Consider the following 14,751-nt stretch of genomic DNA (forward strand, 5'->3'; position numbering starts at 1 on the left):
GTGCAATCTTAAACTCAAATCCTACTGACGTCTATGCAGTGGCGCTGGCCAGTGTTCTTAGGACTGCACTGTAGGACAGCCCAACTACCAACAGTTTCTATACAGTCCTATGTTGTACAGTCAAAACCTTCTCTAACACGGGCATGTTTTCTCCATCTTTCAAATATCACTTCCCCCTCCCCGCCAGATGGTAAAAAGTTGCAGGGTTGCCCCATTAATCAAGCACATCACCACTGTGTTGCCTTACATACTATCTGTTGTTTTAAATACGTACTCCTATGTCAGTCCTCGAATAACTTATGTTCTATTTCAGCATTTCTTCAACTCTATATAGGATTCTTGTCAATGCTATATCTTAGTAAACTTGTGTTTATTTACCCTATGGCATTGTTTATGAAATTATCCTTGATATTGACTCTACTAATCTCACACTGTGTAATCTGCCTTGAGTCTCAGTGAAAAAACTGGACTATAAATGACATAAATAAATGAAAGATAAATCCCTGGTGTTTCTTAATCCATACATCCCCATTTTGCAATGTCAAGTAAAAGACCTCAGTATTTGCTCTAAATATGCATACTTTTAAAAAAGCAGGATGTGTATTTTGAAGCATCTACAACTAGTATAATATTATGAAACCATTTCATCACCGTGAGCAGGAAAGCCATCACAATAAAAGCGTTATGCCAAAAGTAAAATAACAAAATTTTTCTGTCTAGAGTAGACAGAAATCAAATGAAATTAAACTCAACATGCAAGTTTATTGTATCTCATCTTTTCTTTCCAAGTAGCCCACTCACTATGGCAGGATAAACTCTGTACCCTGGTAAGGATACATGTCTGGGTTATTATCAGAGACATTTATTGTGACAAATTTCGTAGCCGCTGGATGGCGCCAAAGGCCTCCTGGCACGCCGAGCCCCGGAGTCAAAACTTTGGTTTACAAAAAATATCGCTCTGCTCGCCAATTTTTTTTTAAAAAGGCTATTTAAATAGATTCTACCAAATACCAAATTCAATGAAAGGGATCTCTGGAAGCAGGTATATCTGTTTTACAAAACAGCCTGATTCGCATCTAAGGTTTGTGTTCACGTCTATCGCCCTGATTCCAGCAAACGCAGGTACGTTAAAAGGAGGCGCAGATGTCGGTATTGACTTTCTGCAGCCTTATGGATACCATTCCACGTGCTGATTTTGGCCTACTGAACCCTAAATGGGCTGGATCTAGAATTTCTGTCCCGCTGTGCCCATTAAGATGCAGCTCGGTGCTGAAGGCTTCACATTACAGATGTTCAGCAGAAGGAGAAGGAGCTTGCGAACAATGCAACTGCGCACCAAGGGCTTTTGCGTTGCATCGCCTTGCCTCAGGGAGAAAACGCTCTAATCAGTGGCACAGATACTCGCATGGGACCCAGTTGGTTTGCCGGGGACCGAACTCCGGTGCAAAGCAGAGGCTGTTCCGTGAGCCAGGGGCCCTTGCCTAAATTCGAGCGGGTAGTGTCATAGGTTCACTGGGTAAAGAAGTCTTTCTTCCTGTCCTGGCCAGCACCTTCTGGGCGCGCCTTTGAGCTCTAGGACAGCCAGAATGATGAAATGGTTAGTGTCGGACTAGGCCCTGGAGTCCCAGGTTCGAATCCCCGCTCTGCCATGGACACCGGCTGGGTGAACTTGGTCCAGTCGCATACTCTCAGTCTGCCCTGCCTCGCAGGGTTGTTGTGAGGATAAAATACAAGGATGTCAGCCGCTTTAGTTCCCCACTGGGGAGAAAGAGGTGGGATATAAATGAAGTTTTTAAAAAGATTAAATTGCGGAGAACAGGCGGCGGGGGGAGTTCTCCGTCGATCGTTCCCAGCTGCAAGATCCGCTAAACCTCGGGGCTGCCGCAGCGCCCACTTTGGCCTCCCCCAGCTCCGCCTCGCTCCCGCGCCGTCGCCAGGGGCTGAGCCTCCCCGCCCCCGGGCCCAGTCCCGGTTCTTCGGGCGCCTCTTCCATAATAGGGCAGCGAGCCGCGGGAGAGCTCGGGGCGCGGGCGGGGCCAGCGCCCGAGGAAGGCTCGGCCGGCGCAGCCAATCGGGTCGCGGGGACGGGCGCTGGGCAGGCGGCGGCGCGGCGGGGCGCGAGCGGGTGAGCTGCGCGGGGCTGCCGCGGGCGCCGTCCAGGATGCGCCGCGGACTCGGCGCGCCGGCGCTGCTCCTGCTGCTCGGGCCGCTGCGCTTCTGCCCGGCCGGCGGCCAGACGGGTAAGGAGCGCGGCGCGGGGCGGCTGGGCGCGAAGGGAAGGGAAGGGAAGGGCCGCGTCTGCCTTCGGGGGGGCCCTTCGGCGCAGTCCTGGGCTGAGTTCTCTCCGTCTAGGCTACGCCGAGGAGTGCGCAGGGAAGTTTAGGGAGCAGGATTCGAGTCCAGCAAGACCAACACCATTTGCAGGGTACGAGCTCCTGAAATTCGTATTTTAAATGTTACGTGTTTATCACAGTTTGGATAGTCCTTGTAATGCGCGTTTTAAATTCTGTTTCTGGATTTTTGCCCCCGTTCCCTCTTTTTTCCCTTTCTGTATCCCCGTTTTGTTTTAAAAAATAAGGATATATAAAAAGATCTTCAAGGTATGAATTTTTGAGTCAGAGCTCTCTAAGGATGCTCAAGTATCTGAAGATGGGAGCTCTGACTCTGGAAAGCTCATGCCCGGGAGATCTTCTTGGTCTTACTGGACTCGAATCCTAATGTCCTACTGCAGACTTACAGGGCTACCTGCGTGAAACTGCCCTTATAGAGGAAGAAAATCTGGTTAATCCTTACGGTCTGTATTTATTTGGGTATTGACACTTTCTCCCCAGTGGGACCCAAAGGGGCAATAACATTGTTCCCTCTTCAATTTATCCTCATAACAAAAACAGCCCTGCAAGGTAGGCTAGGCTTAAATGGCTGACTCACCTGGTGGAATGGGGATTCGAACAGGGTTTTGTTAGGTGTAGTCTGACTCTGTAACCACTATACCAGGCTGGCTCTTTTGCTTGTTAAAATGCCCAAAGACTCCTGTTTATTTTTGCTGCAAATCGCTGGCCCCGGATATCACTCCCTCCTCCCCGCCAAAACCCAGTGAAAGCTCAAGCCAATAGGCAGGCAAGTAATTCTGGCATGCCAAGATCCAGCTGAATGTCACGTTTCCGAGCCACGTCCACAGGAGACATCCATATCTGCAGGCGCTGAATACCCATCAGGTTCTATTCATAACTACCCTGCCATTATCTGGCGGCTACTTTGGGGACAGGGTAAATACAAAGAACAGCAGCAGTATGTTGAATGTACTGAAGAAATTTTTATATTATCTGTTCACTATTCAAAAAAATTCTGGATACCAGGGCTTTTTTCAGCTGGAACGCAGCGGAACGGAGTTCCGGCACCTCTTGAAAATGGTCACATGGCTGGTGGCCCCGCCCCCTGATCTCCAGACAGAGGGGAGTTTGGCAAGTGAGAAGGGCAATCTCAACTCCCCTCTGTCTGGAGATCAGGGGGCGGGGCCACCAGCCATGTGACCATTTTCTCCGAGGGCAACCCACTTAGTTCCACCACCGCTTTTCCCAGAAAAAAAGCCCTGCTGGATACCAATTTATCTGGAACTTTGATGCTGGCCTGATTTATGCTACCAGGTCTCTCTTTGCTCAACTCCTCCCCCTTTCTGCCTTCCCTTCTGCAACTTTTAAAAAATGACCTAAATGGTTTTATTTTCTGTTTTCTATCTGAGGAAGTGGGATCTGACTCACAAAACCTTACACTGGATAAATGTTGTTAGTCTTTAAGGAGGCACAGCAACTCAATCCTGCATGTTTACTCAGAGGTAAATGTTAGCAGAGACTGCCTCAAGGGGGTTCCAGCCTTAAACATCTGTAGAGGCAAAAGAAAACCAGAGCGCCGTGGCTTCTTGCACACTGACGGCATTTATTCCAGCATGAATATTTGTAAGTAAGAGCTCACTTCGTCAGATGCTTTAAGCATGTTGCAGCCCCCCCCCCCCCACAGTGGCACCTTTAAAGATTAACCAATTTGCTGTGTCCATATGAAAGTTTATGCTCCAATATATCGGCTTTGGGACAACTCAAAGTAACCATTCACCAAGCGAAACAGGCCACTTACAGTGCAATCCTAAGCAGAGTTACACTCTTGTAAACCCATTGAGTTAAATGGATTTAGAAAGACCTACCTTTGCTTAGGACTGCAATGTTCAACTATTTTGGAGCGCACTACCTACTTTTGGTTTGCAGACCAGCAGTTTCAGCTGAGTTTCTCTTGAGGTTCTGAACTGGCCGTACAGGAAAGCTCATTTAAAATTGTATTTCAGCCTTCATGTGTTTTCCAGCATGCCTGTGCTTTTGAGATGTTCTCAGCTGGTACCTCTAAATGCAATGCTAGTTATTGCTAACCTGAAACACACACACACCATCATGAGGGGCTTCCACGTTAGCCTTTTGTTTCATTGTTAATAATTGCTCACTTTTTTCTTCCCGAGAATCTAAAAGATTTTCCATACTGTTGTTCGTTTTTTAAAGTCCTGGTTTGCAAAGAGTTCTTAAGCTTCTGATGCCATTGCATTGATAGGTTGAAGTAAGATGATTAGTAGCATTCTCTTCTCACTTGCTGTGGAAGAAGGGTTATGATGATGGGGGAATGATGCATAAGCCCACCTTTCTGGCAGTTCCGATCCACACCTCTGCCACTCCTCTATGTTGAACAGCTGGATTTTTCCTGCCATATTTAAAATATGCAGTTGGGTTTATGCTCTTAAATATATGTGCACAGATAAGTATTTCCCTATGCATTAATAATTATTTATTTGCAGGGCTTTTTTCAGGAGGAACATGGGGGAACGGAGTTCTGGAACCTCTTGAAAATGGTCACATGGCTGGTGGCCCCACCTCCTGATCTCCAGACAGAGGGGAGTTGAGATTGCCTTCTGCGCTGCTCGGCGGCGTGTAGGGCAATCTAAACTCCCCTCTGTCTGGAGATGGGGGGGGGGGGCACCAGCCATGTGACCATTTTCTCCAAGGGCAACCCACTGAGTTCCACCACCTCTTTTCCCAGAAAAAAAGCCCTGTTTATTTGTACTCCCCCCCAAAGTAGCCTACAGCATTGTCCTCTCCCCCTCCATTTTATTTTTGCAACATCACCCCTGTGAGATAGGCTAGGTTGAGAGAGAGAGAGAGAGAGTGGCCCAAGGCTATCCAATGATCTTCCAGGGCAGAGTGGAGAATCAGACCTGATCCTCCCAGATCTTAGCCCAGTGCTTTAACCACTACACCCTTCTGGCTCCAGTATTACAAGGCATTTTAAGGTTATCTCTGATCCTTTCTTTTTCACAGTTCTCTTGATCTATATTTCTTTTGCACGCCCGTATGATGAAAGCTAGAGTAACGCTTGTTTAACAGGATGTCTCTTTTATTTAGGTAGAAAGCGTATATCCCAACTGTCTGTTATTAAGGTACATGCACACATTAAAACTAAAACAGAAATGGAATCATAGCATTCTGGCCACCCGTCTTTGCAGATATGTGCACGAAAAAAGCCACATGGCCAAATACGCTGCTCTTCCTGGCCCAAGCCCTGTTGGCAAAAGGATGCATCCTTTTTAAGTTCCATGGAAGACTTTTTTTTAATAAAGAAGAAAAAGATTTAATACAAGAAATGATAAAACCATAAAATACAAACAAGAACGGGAATAAAATTAAACCATAAAAGAAATGATCAAAACAACTCGTGGCAAATTGTTAAAAACCCAAGAATTACAATAAACAAGCATTTAAACTTTGTTGCATTGGGGGGATTACTTCTTTGGCATTTAAAACATCTAAAACTGGTTTCCATATTTCTATCATATTCGAATAAAGGGATTACCATATGCAAGTTCCCAAAAAAACGGATTGTGCATAATCCTACCCATCAAATATTGCTCCCAGATTTTCTGATACCATTTTTTTTAGCAATGGGCCTACGAGGGATTTCCAGTTCCATGGAAGACTTAATAAAGCCAGGAAGGATGTTGTCTTTATTGCTTATTGACTTAAAAGATCATTTTGCTGCCTTTCATTCATTCCTATGGGGGCAGGACATTCAAAGACTTTCCCATATATTTGGGGAGAAAAAAGAATCATATCGAAAACACACCAGGACAGCAGCAATAAAAAGCAGCATTAAAGGAACTCAAGTGCATCAAATTGCAATGCCAGGAACATTAAAAACAAAACAGACTTTGCATCACTGGTTCAATATACATAGGCTGCAGTCGTGGGAGAAAACCCCATTGAATATAATATGAGCCTTCCGAGTAGAGCCACTTGTTCCCATGAGAAAGCTTTATTTTCGCTATAACCCTTGCAACTGATCAAGTTTATTTCTATGATGAACATTATGGCATAGTATAATATACAGAGTGTTATCCATTATTATTATGAATGAAAGATGTGCATTATTATTACAAGCTGGGGTCCTGTGAGAAATCATGGGAGGGGGAAACTCCTACTATTCCCACCCACCGACTCCAAAATGGCTCTGTGGTGATACAAAAGGTCCCAGGTTAAAAGTCTGACAGCTCCACCTAAGGATCTTGGGTGTCCAGTTGGTAGGTAAGACCTTTCTCTGCCTAAGGCCAATCAAAACTGGACAGTCTTGAGCCATGTAGGCTAGTGGTCTACTCTGTGTAAGGCAGGTGTAGCTTTTAGCCCAGTCTGGAAGTCTCAGCCCCAGCGCTGCACAGAGGAACCTTACAGCCCAGTGCCTTACAGTGCAGTCCTAAGCAGAGTTGCACCTTTCTATGTCCAGTGAAGTCAGTGGGGTTAGAAGGGCATAGGACAGCACTGTTAATACCCTACAGTAAGGTTTTATCATCCCCAGGTCTTCAGGGGAAATGACATGAGGATCAACTGAGTTTTGCTGTGGAGCCTGAGTCCCAGGATGGTATTCCCTTGAGGTTTGATTCTAGATGGTCACACTAAGAGGATGTAGAGAGATTAGGGTTAACAGCTGGCCAGATCTTTCAAGCTTTCAGTTTTCAGTCCTTGGGACAGGCCTCTTTACTTGTTCCTCTCTGCTGCGGCCTCTGTAGGTTCCTTTGCAGTGTTGGACGCTGAATTTTCAGAGCTGTCCTTCAGCTCTCTCACATGACAGGCTGAATAGGCGGAACTGCTCCCATGAATCACTCATTCTAAGTCTTAAAATCACGTCAAGCAGAGAAAAAAGCATATCCACAGCCAAACTAGAGGTTTCAACAGGGAACTGGAGTTGCCAACCTCATGGTGGGGTCTGGAGTTCTCCCAGAGTACAGCTGGTGTCTCCAGGCCAGAGATCAGTTTCCCTGGAGGAAATGTACAGAAGTCTCTACAGTGTACAGAAGTCCTAGAGTGATATCACATCCCCTTACCAAACGTCACCCTCCCCAGGCTCCACTCTTAAACCTCTAGGAACTTCCCAAGCTGGAGCTGGCAATCCCACATACAACTGGAGGATTTCCCACCCACCCCCCAAGTAGACAGAAAAACATGATGTTAGAAATTAATCAAAATATGGAAAACAAACAAAGCTAACAATGGGCTGATGGAGGACTGAATATGCTTCAGGGATGTTGAGAGTAGAGATGGCCATGAACCAAAATACGAACCAAAGTTTGTGATGTACCGGGCCGGTTCGCGAACCAGCGGTTCATCAGAGCCCATTTCCAATGAAGCGCCACAAACTTTAGCCTGGTTTGTTTGGTTCGTTTTTTGGTTCGTCACTGCAGACAGCCTGGAGCCTATCAATCAGTTTCCTAGACAACTGGGGATGGTCTTCCTGCAGACCTTCTGCTGACCTGGAAGTGGCCTTCTGTTGACCTGGAAGTGATGACTTGCTGACCTGGATGTGATGTTTTCACGAACCAAACAAACTGGTTTGCAAACCCAGCCAGGTTTGTGAAAGTTCGTGGTTCGTGAAATGTGATGAACCATGATCTGCAGGGTTCATTTTTTCCCCAGTTTGTGCCCATCTCTAGTTGAGAGTTGTGGTGGAGTGCTTGGAGAGTATTATAGTACAACCCTAAGAACACTTTCCTGGGATCAAGCTCCATTGAAAAAATGTGAGTATTCCTGTTTAGGATTGCTCAGTCAGAAAAGGATCTGGGAGCTCCAGATCCAACTTCCTACCCCACTGTAGTGCCTGCTGGGTGACCTTAGGCCAGTCACCCTTTCAATTGGTCGACCTAACCTACCTCTCAGGGACGTTGTGAAGACAAAACAAGGACAACAGAAACATGTACTGAACTTTGTAGAGGAAGGGCACGATAAAAATGGTTACCCAGTCAATGGGAAGGATTCAGTCAAGCCCCTGATAGAACCCTGGAAGTGGAAGTCTTAGAGCCAAGCTACAAGTGATGCCTGACACAGGTTGGACACTTTTCAGCTTCCCTCAAGTTTTGATGGGAAATGTAGGCATCCTGGTCTTGCAGTTTGGCTCTCTGACTGCTGTCCAATGGACTTTTCAACTGTAACTTGTCCAATATTCCACCAAGCTGCCTACATTTCCCATCGAAACCTGAGGGAAGCTGACAAGTGTCCGACCTGTGTCAGGCATCACTTGTAGCTTGGCTCTTAGAATCGTCCTCAGCTCCAGTACTAAGGAAGACATTCACACAACAAATAATGAAACAACAGTGAACAGCAAAGCAAACAGACCAAGCACCAAGCCAACAAAAGCTAAAGTGAAATGCGGTCTAGTACCCCAGAAGACTGAGCCCACTTTGTCTTTGCATTTGGAGGGGAAAAAAGAAGATCATTGCTGGGTCTATAGATGATAGATAAATACTATCAAAATGAGAGACCAGTTAAAATCATTTTAGCATAAAGAGCAACCAAAATACCTTGATCAGCAGTTTCTCAACCTTGCTTCAGATGCTAACTAAAATCATGTGCTCTTCAGTCAAGTCCACACATTACCAAGTCCTTAACTTGGTAATATAGAAAATAGAAAAGAATTGTAACATCTATCACTATTCACTACATACTCCATGTGGGGGTGCCAAGTACTCACTTGGCTGTGCAGGCACTATAGGGAACTTTCCCCCCTTTTTTGTGACCCTTGCTTTGCTGCTGCTTCAGAATGAAAGAAAGTCCCTTTTTCATGACCCTTTTTCACCCCTGCCCTTCAGTACCCCTTTGTTCTGCTGACTCATTCCAGAAGGATGGCCACCATCACTGTCGCAGCAAAAACAACCAAGAAACTTGTATAGCACTTTACATTCATTAGATCCTGCAAGTGGAAAGCTAGACTAGAATCTTTGTTCCTGATAAGCTATATTAATTTGCAGGGAGGTTTTTTTTTTACATAAGAGAGATTAAAAACATTGCCCTCCTCCCACACATACCTGAAATGGTACAGCCCAGGGTCAGCCCAACTACTAGGCAAACATAGGCAATCACCTAGTGTGCCAGAGAAAAGAGATACTACCAACAAGATATGGTTACATCAGTCCAGATTCCAAAGCTATTGAGGTAGAGCCTACTCCATCCTACCAGTCCACTGAGCAAAGCTTGTTTATTTATTAAAATATTTATACTCCACCTTTCCTTTTTGGCTCAAGTCTGAGAAGCTTCCTCTAATATATGTGGCTCTTCTGTGGGAGGAAAACTCCCTAGGCTGTAGGAAGGCTACTCAGAGGGCAGATGGAGCGACCCCATTGTGCCAAAGGAAAAATGATCTTGACCTTAGCTTCTGGGGACTGAAGCACACGAATTAGGTATTCATTTATCTGTGGGCTCACTAAAAAAAAAAGCAGTAAGCATCTAGCAACAACCACAGGAAAAGAATTGTCAGTCTGTATTTTTGAGGTTTTGGTCCCAGCCAAGAGAGGGTGTTCTTTTTCCGTAGCATCCGCTCTGTTTTGTCTTTCCTGCATCCTGTTGAAAAATACAGCCGGCAGCAATCTCCTGACCAACATGAATGCTTCCTGCTGAATGGGTCTGGCCAAAATGCAGTGACTTGTATTCTTGACCTGCACACATCAGAGTGATCCTTTCTTAAGAGTGCAGAACTGCTGGAACCTCAGCACGAGAATCATACTAGATTCACAGCCCAATTCTAAAGGCTGTGCTGGTGGCAGCAAGCGGCAGCTAGTGTAATGGGGTGTGACTGTTTGGCTCCCTATGGACACTTTGTGAGGGGCAGACAGCACAGGCCTCTTGGCCAGGCACAGACCCCTGGCAAGCATGCCAGAGTCCCTCACGACCCTGGCAACACCTGTCAGTCCTGGAGCAGCAGCCAGTGACATCTCTCCAAATGACACAAATGGGCGTAGTCAAACCAGCACTCCTTAACAACAGCCCCCCCCCCCCATGCACAGACCAGCATTCTGCAAAGTTACCCCATCTTAGGCTGCCGGATCTCTGCCCGATTACCTGTTGGGGACAGTGCTCACTCCCCCCTCTCGGTGTGTGTCTGTAGAGATGAGATACCTGCGTGGGTTCTGGACAAACCATATTAATCAAGGTTTGTTGTTCCTCTTGGGTGTTAGTGCCAAGTGCCCTCTCTGCTTTTCGCACAACCGTGGTGCAACGCATGCTCTAAGTGTGCATGTCAAGGGCCTGGGAGACAGAGCCCTTTGCTGCACTCCCTAACATCTGAGCTCTAAGTATCCTGGGACACTCACCTGTTTGAAGGGAAATTCTTATGCCCTTCCAGCCCAGCCGACTGGGTGAGAAGGGTATAAGAGAGGTGAATACCTTGTGACGCTCAGAGCTCAGATGCAAGTATTCATTTGCTTGAAGGAATAACTTGGTGGGGCGTTTTCCATGTATACATGGGCAGCTTGCATAACCCCCCTTATGTTATGAAAGCTATTATGCTGTGGTTGTTAGACTGTCAGAACAGAATCTAGGAGACTCATGTTCAGATCCCTGTTGTGCCATGGAATCTTACTGGGTGACCTTAAACCAGCCAAACAGGTGTCTTGTGACATCTTGAAAATTACCATTTTTTTAAAAAATGGAAGTGTAAGTTTTCATGGACCACCCTTAGTCTTTAGGGTGCCGCAAGATGCCTGTTTGCTTTTTCTATCCATGATCTTCCATTGGTTCTTCTCTTGCATTCCAATTGGATACAGACAGAGCAAATTTTCTTTTTCGGAGTTTACATCTCCTTGGGATAAAAAACATTTTGTACAATTAAAAAACAAGCAGATAAATCAGCAAAGCTAGAAACGTGTAGCTGCAAAATCCCTTTGACCAAGTAGATTACCTTCTTCTTTCTCTGCTTCTTTCTTCAGAACCCTGATTAATCTCTAGCTCTGGAATGTAATCTTGTTCATCTGCATCTTCCGTCTGTATAGTATAGTAAGTGAGAGTAAGGGGAGAAAAAATCTGAATGCTTATTTCCCTCCAAGCAGCCCCCTCTATTAGAGGCAATGAGAGGGATGGACGAACCAGATACCTCAGGGAACTGTGAACAGGATATCCTGTTTTGCTCTTCTACAGGAAAAATAATGCTATAATTGCCATCCCAGGATTTATAAAGTGATGACATATACTTTGCTAACTAAAGAAAAATCCAATTTTTGGATTTTAACGTTATTTATTAACATAAATTTGCAAAGACAAAGGCTTACTTCAACCAAAGTCATATATCAATCTTCAAATCTGATGCCCCATTTCTGAAGACCAGCTGCAGAAAAATCCAGAACCATCCATCCACCAATAAATCAACAATTTCCAAATGCATGGGAGAATTATTTATTCATTGATTTAGGTACTTACAAGCAGGGGCTTTCGCCTTCTCCCGCTATTTCCTCTGCATCTTTCCTGAAAGGCCCTCTAGCCTCTATCCTTCTCCGCCTTCCTTCCTTCCCACCCAGCAGCTAACCCATCTTTAGCTCCCCATCTTTAGCTCCCCATCCCTCAGCTTTCCCTCCTTCCCTCTCCCTGGCAGCCTCTCCCCAGGAAAACAGTGAACCCGCAAGGACTAGTGGCGGGCAGTGCGTGATGACATCATCACGCGGAGAGGAGCGCGCGCCCACGTGGGTCACTGGCTGCCCTGGCGTGCCGCGGAGTTGGTGGCAGCAGCGCAGGGGGCTGGGAAGCCACTTGTGCCATTTGCCTGCCCCGCAGGACGGGCCGGCCGGCCTCCCCCTGCCCTGTGGGGCAGGCGAATGGCGCAGGTGGCCTCCCAGCCCCTTGCGCTGCCGCCTGCATGCTGCATGCTGCCGGCGGCTGGCAGCTGTGCCCGGCGCCCCCTCTTTGGTGGCGCCGGGGGCAGACTACCCCCCCTGCTCCCCCATCGATCTGGCCCTGAGTGGGTCATGCAGGTCTTGTGGTATCAAGTCACCTGGTTGTTGCTTCTGGGTCCAATGTGGGTCCTGTTGAGTCCTCCTTCAAAGGCCAAAACAGCCCATGAAAGAGCCCTTTCCACTCCCTTTTACTGACAGAAACCAAGGCTTCAGGGGGAATACATTTGAGGTTGCCTAGCAATGGCCACTGAGGGCATTCATTTCTTAAAGCTACAGGCACTGCTTCCATTAATGGGGGGGGGGGGCGGGTGTTCAACCTCCTTGTGTATTTTATTTTATTTTTCAGATTTTTCTGAAAACCTGAGTATTTGTTTGTAGAAAGATCTGTGTTGTCTGTTTACAGCTCTAGTCTCTGGGTTAAAATATCCACAGATTTGCCTGTGTTGAGAATTAGATGTTGTTACGACCCCTTTCTTTCTCTTGGGTAGATTTGGTCTTTAAGCCTTTTATTCTTGCCCCCTCTTAGTAGATTGCTGCCACCAGGAATTAAATTCCAGAATAACTTAAATTTCTCCTTTTTGTAACGTGCCCAAGGGTCAGGCTTTTTCATGGTACTTATGTGGCCCTGAGGAAAGGAATGGGATATAGGAATGACAGATACTCTGGGATATAAAAAAAAACAAAGTAAACGTTTATTTTTATAAGAAGCGTATTGGTTTCTAAAACTTGATGGTTTCAAAAGAGTAGTTCTCAATTCTTAAAATTACTTTTCTTAAACCCAGTAACACAGGTCTTATCTCAGGCTTCACACACAGATTGCCTGCTTTTGAGATTAATTTCTCTCATTTACAAGTAAGACCTTTTCTCAGGCGCGCACACAGTTTGCCTGCTTTTCCCTGACTGAATGTTCTTTCACAAACACACAGTTCAGGTTTCCACACAGGTTATATTTCTCTCAGACAACGTAAACAAGCTCAGGCTGCCCACAGCTTGCCTCTCTTGCCCTGACTGAATCTTTTCTCTCCACTCTCAGTCCAAAACTGCATTCACTCCGCCCACCCTCTCAGTCATCAACCAATCATATCACTCACTCGTCCCTCTCTTTCATCCCCACTCTTCATCTATACCACACCAAGCATTTAAAGACACATGCACACATTTACTTAAAATCATTACAGATGTATTGACACCCAGCTCCTCTCCCCAGTGGTTTACAACATTGTTCTTCCCTCCTCCATTTTATCCTCACAGTGATAACCCAGTGAAGTAGGCTAGGCTGAGACAGTATGACAGGGCCAAGGTGAGCTTCCAGGGTGGAGTGTGAGATGTCTCCCAGACCCTAGTCCAACACTCTAACCACTTTACCACGCTGGTTCTCCAGAAAGTTAAGAGATTTGGTACCAGGTAGAGGGCCATCCACAAATGAAGCATCATGTAAGAAAAGCCCCCGTTCTTTGTGACCACTCACCTCATGACTAAAGCTAGAAACTCATGAAGCAGAGACTGTGATAATGATCTCGGGGATCATACGGGTAAGACTGACCCTTATTCTGAAGTGGTATAGTCCCATTCTACTGACCCAGGACTTTGTCGTGTCATGACCACCTTATTCAGCTGCTTATGATTTGACAAGCATGGAACATCGTTGTGGTTGTAGGCCTCATCGTACTTTATTACTTTTCAGGGGATGGCTGTGGTCCCTCTGTGCTGAGGCCTAACAGTGGAACGTTGGCCTCCAAGAACTATCCTGGGACCTACCCCAACTTCACATCCTGCGAGTGGAGGATCCACGTGGCTATTGGGAGCTACCTCACCCTGGTCTTTGGAGACATGGACATCGAGGCCTCAGAACAGTGCAAATCTGGCTTCCTGTTGCTTTCTTTCAATAGCTCCAGCTATGGTAAGGACATCCTTGACCCCTTAACCATGAGGATTACAAAATGGGAAAGCTTGTGGCAAGGGACAGGCAGCTTGATGCTCAAAACGCTAGCAATGGGAAGGTGAGGGGTGGGGGGAAACAACCCATATTCCTGTTCTTGTATCTGTTCCCCCAAGCAGCTTTCCCGCTCAGTCAGCCCGGAGCTTGTTCTCTGCCCAAGAAACCAAAGCAATACGAATGAGGGTGCCAAAACACCACAGAGATTTGGCTTGCTCTTTGCCCTGGCTTACATTGAACCCTTTCAATGTGCCCAGCTTGCTCCTGGTCACCAGCAAAGCATATTTTCCTTGGGGTAGCAAAATGTTCTGAACTAGTCCTGAGCCAGCTTTTGAGTCTGGTTTTGTGGTCCTTCTGATCCCCTTCCTCACCTTTGGCTCTGAAAATCACTCCTCTCACTCCCTCGCTTTTTATCATATTGGGCATAGCCAGGGTTTTCCGGAGGGGTCATTTGCCACCACATGTAGTTTGAGCTTCAGGTCTCAGTTAAATCTGGATCTATGGTTGGTTAGGAGAATTAGTGTCATAAAATGGCAGGGAAGAAGCACCTTCAGCAACAAGTTAATGGCAGGCACTCAATCAG

The 14,751-nt window shown here is 46.3% G+C and overlaps 1 protein-coding gene across 1 annotated transcript in view; it reads left to right on the forward strand.

Annotated features, from left to right (window-relative positions):
* The first annotated feature begins 1,143 nt into the window (after window positions 1–1,143).
* The window catches only part of LOC129342910 (discoidin, CUB and LCCL domain-containing protein 1-like), a 47,759-nt gene continuing 34,151 nt past the window's right edge, over window positions 1,144–14,751 (forward strand). Inside the window, exons 1-3 of the mRNA XM_054998869.1 lie at window positions 1,144–1,149; window positions 1,910–2,240; window positions 13,917–14,132. Coding sequence (XP_054854844.1) covers window positions 1,144–1,149; window positions 1,910–2,240; window positions 13,917–14,132 — 553 coding nt within the window. The remainder of the gene's footprint in view (window positions 1,150–1,909; window positions 2,241–13,916; window positions 14,133–14,751) is intronic.

Source organism: Eublepharis macularius, chromosome 15 (assembly GCF_028583425.1).
Source record: "Eublepharis macularius isolate TG4126 chromosome 15, MPM_Emac_v1.0, whole genome shotgun sequence".
In the NCBI taxonomy this organism is placed as follows: Eukaryota; Metazoa; Chordata; class Lepidosauria; order Squamata; family Eublepharidae; genus Eublepharis; species Eublepharis macularius.